The sequence below is a fragment of the Lolium perenne genome, chromosome 2, assembly GCF_019359855.2.
Source record: "Lolium perenne isolate Kyuss_39 chromosome 2, Kyuss_2.0, whole genome shotgun sequence".
Taxonomy (NCBI): Eukaryota; Viridiplantae; Streptophyta; class Magnoliopsida; order Poales; family Poaceae; genus Lolium; species Lolium perenne.
Genome location: NC_067245.2, coordinates 228149486 through 228155653, shown reverse-complemented (window position 1 = coordinate 228155653; position 6168 = coordinate 228149486). Strand labels below are relative to the sequence as shown.

Genomic DNA, 6168 nt, shown 5'->3' with positions numbered 1-6168 from the left:
TCATGACCAAACAAAGATCGATAATAATCAACGTCAATTTTCAATATACCTTTGTTGTCATCAACTAGACCTAATCACTAGGCAATGCAGCTATCTACTTCTTCCTCCTTCTCTAATTAGCTTAAACTGCCATTCATCAATAGACTTCACTTAGATGACAGGGGGCTAGCCAGAACTTGGCCACCACTCAGGGTGCAAACGGACGTGGGCTGTCTGCGGCGGCCCAGAGCCCGCTCCTCAAATAACCGTGCGCGGACGCCCGCAGTAGATACGATTAATTAAGTTGGATTAAGCGGCGAGTCAAAAGGCCCACTTACGAGCCCGCATGTCCTGCAGATGTGGTGGAGCTACCAACCCCTTCCCAGCCATGGCGCTCTCTGTGGAGAAGACCTCGTCGAACACCCTGTGGGCGCTCTCGAACAGGCCGCACGCGCCGTAGAGGTGGACGAGGGAGTTCTTGACGAAGACGAGCGCCGCGAGGCCGTTCTTGGCGGCCTCGGCGTGGAGGCTCTCCCCGTAGCGGAGGGAGAGGAGGCGTGCGCAGGCCTGGAGCAGCGGCGGGTAGGTGTGCGTGTCGGGCGGCGCGAGGCGACGGCGGTGGAGCTCGAGCACGACGCGGGGGCGGGACGCGGCGATGCGGAGCACGGTGTTGAGGGAGAAGGGGTCGGGTTCCGGGAGGAGGCGGGTGAGGATGGCGACGGCGTAGCGGAGCGGGGCGGCGCCGGCGCGGAGGGAGGCGAGGTGGAAGAGGAGGTGCTTGGCGAGGAGAGGGTGGGAGAGGGGCACGCCGGCCGCACGGAGCGCGCGCGCGTGGATCTGCTTGGCGACGGCGATGGAGGGGGCTGCGAGGTGGAGGCGGAGGAGCGCGATGCAATGGCGCGGCGCCGGATGCGTGCAAGGTGCTGGAGCGATTGCTTGGAGCATGGCAATGGCATTGGCCGTCGCGTTGGTATCTGCTGTCGTCGCCGGGGCATTGGTATCTGCTGCACATCTTCTCCACGCAGGACCACGTCGTCGCCGCCATCGCGCGCGACTCGGCCGCCCTCTTCGCATGGAATGGCGATACCCTCGAGGAGTACTGGTGGTGCACCGAGCGCGGCCTCGACTGGGGCGAGGGCGGTGGCCGCGACCTCATCGTCGGCGACGCCACGCTGCTCATCCACGAGGGCGTCAACGCCGAGGAGGAGTTCGGCAAGATCCTTCAGATGTGCGCACGGTTTGCGGGCTCTAGGCGGGGGCCCACTTTAATGCGTTCAGTGTTTGCAGGCTGTTGCGGCATCCTGTTTACCAATTGCGGGCCCATGCGGCACATATGCGGGCCCCCGCTTGTTGTCCCACTTGCACCCTGAGCCACCACCGGACCAAAAACGTCTAGATTTTCTTTTTTTTACTTGTGGAGTTATTTTTTTTATACGAAATCCCTTGTGGAGTAATCAGTACGCCTGGATAGGTTCTCCACGAAGTCTACGCCCCGCGACCGAGGGTTTCGTTAAAGCCCACGTGCATTCGCGTCCCACCATTAGGGATGTAAATGATACGGATAATTTCCGCTCCGAATCCGCATCCGTATCCGTTTTTGAGGATATGGTATGCATTTTTAGAAATCCGCCGGATATGGATACGGATGCGGATAGTGATCAAGAGAATATCCGGCGGATACGGTAGAGGATATGGTATTGATACTATCCGACGGATAAGGATTATCCGCCATTTTTTGTGGATTATCCGAGGTCCACAAAGAGGATAATCCGAGAAAATTAGCCCAACCCTAAATATTTAGACAATATAGTTAGTTCATCAGCCAAAATATGTATGCTATTAAGAAGCAATTTGTTTTGTTGTACGAATACGTGTGTACATTTAACTATAGTCTATAATTACAAACGTATTTTACATAAAAAATATACTTTTATGTTTTTATGCGTATATTTTCTTAATAATCCGCTTCCGATCCGAGTCCGGTCCGAATCCGCTCCATATCCGTAATCCGATATAATCCGCATCCGAATCCGCATCCGACCATTATCCGCTCCGATCCGAATCCGTTACAAAAATATGATAAAGGATATGGTAAGAGCAATATCCGATCCGATCCGATCCGTTTACATCCCTACCCACCATGCGCTCCTCGTAGCCCATTTCGGCCCATCTTTACCGCCTGTCGCGCGCCGCCTCCCCTTCTTCCTCCCGCAACCAATGCCGCCGGCCGCCGACGCCTCGTAACGCAATCCACCCATGGCCGCCACCATCGCCGCCGTGCTAATCCGCCGCTCCACCTCCTCCCCATACCGCCGCCTTCTCCTCCCCATCTTCTCCCACCTCCAACGCCCCGCGCCCCAACCCACATCCCCATGGATCCCACCCCACCACCGCCACCGCCTCTTCTCCTCCGACGCACCCGCCGACCCTGACCGGAACCTCCCTCCCCTGGACCCGAAGCAGCTATGGCACGAGCTCTCCACCGCCGAGCCCGCCGCCGGCTCGTCCCGCCTCCCAAAGGCCACGTGGGACGACGTGGTGGCGCTCACCCGCGACTTCGCCAAGAACCCCACCATGGCGGACCAGGCCCTGGCGCTCTACATCCCGGCGTCCGCGTTCCCCACCTACGCGCGCCACTTCCGCCACTTCCTGCCCCCGCGCCTCTCCCAGGAATCCGCCGACCGGCTCCTCTCCCTCCCGGCCGAGGACGCGCACGCGCTCCTCCTCCAGGCATTCACCGAGTACTGCGTCACCAACCACGCGGACGAGCTGCGGCAGAACAAGTCCGTCATGGCCGCGGCCGACCTCACGGCGCCGCACACCTGGTACCCCTTCGCGCGCGCCATGCGCCGGCGGGTGGTCTACCACTGCGGGCCCACCAACAGCGGCAAGACGCACAACGCGCTCGCCCGCTTCAGCGCCGCCAGGTCCGGCGTCTACTGCAGCCCGCTCCGGCTCCTCGCCATGGAGGTCTTCGACAAGGTCAACGCGCTCGGCGTCTACTGCACCCTCCGCACCGGCCAGGAGGTCAAGGAGGTGCCCTTCGCCAACCACGTCACCTGCACCATCGAGATGCTGTCCACCGAGGACCTCTACGAGGTCGCCGTGGTCGACGAGATACAGATGATGGCTGACCCTACCAGGGGCTACGCGTGGACGCGTGCTGTTCTCGGGCTCAAGGCGGACGAGATACATCTCTGTGGTGACCCTAGCGTTCTCAAGATTGTCCGCAAGGTTTGTGCGGATACTGGGGATGATTTGGAGGTGCATCAGTATGAGCGGTTCAAGCCACTTGTCGTCGAGGCAAAGTCGCTCCTGGGCGACCTCAAGAATGTCCGTGCCGGTGACTGCATTGTTGCCTTCTCCCGCAGAGAGATATTTGAGGTGAAGCTGGCAATCGAGAAATTCACCAAGCACAAGTGCTGTGTTATATATGGAGCCTTGCCGCCAGAGACACGGCGCCAGCAAGCAAAGCTATTCAACGAACAGGATAACGAGTACGATGTGCTTGTAGCGAGTGATGCCGTTGGCATGGGCCTCAACCTCAACATTAGGAGAGTTGTGTTCTATAGCCTGTCGAAATACAATGGGGACAGAATGGTACCAGTTGCTGCTTCGCAGGTGAAACAGATTGCTGGGCGTGCTGGCCGGAGGGGCAGTGTTTATCCAGATGGGCTCACGACCACTTTCTTGCTGGATGATTTGGAATATTTAATAGAGTGCCTGCAACAGCCGTTTGAGGAGGCAAAGAAAATCGGCCTTTTCCCTTGCTTTGAACAGGTGGAAATGTTCGCCAGCCAGTTCCCTGATCTTACTTTCACTGAATTGTTGGATAAGTTCAGTGATAATTGCCGCATCGACAACACGTACTTCATGTGCCAGCAGGATAGCATCAAGAAGGTTGCTAATATGCTTGAGAGGGTCCAGGGCCTCTCCCTCAAGGATCGCTACAGTTTTTGTTTTGCACCAGTTAATATAAGGGATCCAAAAGCCATGTACCATCTTCTGAGATTTGCTACTCATTATAGCAAGAGCCGCCGTGTTAGCATCGCGATGGGAATGCCCAGAGGTTCTGCAACGAATGACACTGAACTTCTGGACCTCGAGACCAAGCACCAGGTCCTGTCTATGTATTTGTGGCTGTCACACCATTTTGAGGAAGATAACTTTCCTCATGCGCAGAAAGCTGAGGAAATGGCAGTAAATATTGCTGATTTGCTTGGCAAGTCACTTGCCAAGGCATCCTGGAAGCCTGAATCAAGACAACAAACAAGGCAGAGACGAGAAGAGAATGAGGAGAGTGACAGCAATGTGGAAAATATGTCAGATGATGATGCAAAGAGTGTTTCCAAAGTTGGTTATGAAAGGCCGAGGTCACTTCCCAAAAAAAATTCAAGGTAATACCTCCAGTTCACATCTTTTCATACAGATCTTTTGGGGAGATAGCAATATTTTTTTTCTTGTCATTTAGTAGATGTCATATGTACATATGTACTTTTATTGTATCAAGGAAACTGTATTTCTGATAAATAGAGGCCAATAATTAAGAATGTCATGCAACCATTCAGTTAAGTTATACTATGGACTTTATTTGGCTTCATTTTAGGTCAGAAGAAACATGAGATAACCCTATGCTATAATTGCATACAACCGCTGGCAAGTGGGTTTCTGAACTTTAGGTATTCCCGTTCTTTATTGTTCAAGTAACTACAATCCCAACGCTGAATTATCATTTCAAATAATATTCTATTTTCGTTAACATATATTGCTTTTGGCAATGCCATGTTGAACAAAATAGTTGTTCATCAATTTTCTTCCATACTTACTACGGATTGGCTGAACTTTTGACTCAACTGATGGAACATATGATTTTGCGGTTTTACCATTGCTTATATCTCAGTTGTTTTTAAAAAGGTTATCGTGCCCATATGCATATTCTGCTGTTATGCAAACTAAGTTTTAGAATAATTTTACTGAGGGTTATATTCAGCTAGACTTCTTGATCTTTTGAATTAAAAAGAAATTTCAAATAATTCCTAAAAATGTATTTTCTTATAAGATATCATTTTTTAGTATGTTTGGAAAGTTTACCTAGTGAAATAAATATTACTAAGATAATTCTGGATGTATTTATGATGTTATTGTTTCATTTTGAAGGAAAAGACATGATCGACCCAGCCAGAATTCCTCTTCCTTGAACCTTGTGGCATGAGTGTGGGGTTGGCTACCCAATTAGGTTCTGGAGAAGAAACTGTTGAGCCAAGTAGCGATACCTCTTCAATCCTAAATCTGGTGATTACCCATGGCACACCTATTCTTCGAGTTTTGGCGCAGGCCAGCTATGTTGTGCTGCTGGTCCTAAATTTGACCCAAAATCGCCACCCCACAGCTTCTGCATCAACTGACCATTATTTTATTGGCACCACAAGAGATAGCTGGTGAGTAATACTGTTGTGCAATGCTAGATTGCATGCTGAATGAGGATCTTTAGTTATCAGACTCAAACTAGAATTTTCTGTGACACGCTGCACCAGAATGTGGGAATAAGCAAATGTAGTTTACATGTTTTTTCATTGATCGTTCTCTAAGATGTCTTAGATGATTAAGTGTGATCTTTAAACTTGACTGTGTAATATTATAGAGGATAGCAGGGAGGAAAAGCCCCAGTTGAACCTGGGTGCACGTGAACCCAGGTTGGAAATGCATTATTCATCATTTTTGCAATGCTCTCACGTTGGCACAACTGTAAGTTGGAGCATTCTCTCTTCGTAGATTTCAGATGTCTACGACTGATATCATAAACGGATGGAATCATTTCTATCGATTTGGGGATATGAGTGACACAGAAGTAGATTCAGAGCTATCTTGTTTGTAAATGAGACCAGTTATGGTACGAGCATTCTGATTTCTCTTTATCCATCTCCGAGGAAGCTGAATTCAGATAGGAGTAGACATTACACCTAGAAGGCAATAGTACTGCAGAGAAGCCCTCTTTAGACTGAAGCATATTTGACGATTTTTTTTTGTTTCTTAGAAGACCTTTGGATTGTACAAACGAGATTGTACCGTGATTTGATCTATAACTTTGGAGATTATAACATGAGATCTGGTGGGAAAATTATTTGTCTTGCCTCCACCCTTTTCAAATTCCTACACTTTTATGAAAAATCTAGGGTCACGTCTGCGAAC

At 50.7% G+C, this 6168-nt stretch overlaps 2 protein-coding genes across 4 annotated transcripts; one reads left to right on the top strand and one right to left on the bottom strand.

The window, feature by feature from the left end:
- Positions 1–300: 300 nt before the first annotated feature.
- On the bottom strand, positions 301–924 carry LOC127329198 (pentatricopeptide repeat-containing protein At4g21065-like). The gene has a single exon (XM_051355734.1). It carries the CDS (start codon positions 922–924, stop codon positions 301–303), a length of 624 nt encoding a protein of 207 aa, XP_051211694.1.
- A 1212-nt stretch (positions 925–2136) lies between these two features.
- LOC127335116 (ATP-dependent RNA helicase SUV3L, mitochondrial) lies at positions 2137–5627 on the top strand. 3 transcript variants are annotated; one of them, XR_007872604.2, is made up of 3 exons: positions 2137–4376; positions 4586–4658; positions 5137–5627. XR_007872604.2 is itself a non-coding variant. In XM_051361706.2 (2 exons), exons 1-2 carry the CDS (start codon positions 2236–2238, stop codon positions 5189–5191), a joined length of 2196 nt encoding a protein of 731 aa, XP_051217666.1. In that variant the 5' UTR covers positions 2137–2235; the 3' UTR covers positions 5192–5627. The 3 variants fall into 3 exon arrangements, 2 of the variants coding, with proteins under 2 accessions (XP_051217666.1, XP_051217667.1); XM_051361706.2 differs by lacking the exon at positions 4586–4658; XM_051361707.2 differs by lacking the exon at positions 5137–5627 and having other exon boundaries at positions 4586–4659.
- Positions 5628–6168: the final 541 nt, after the last annotated feature.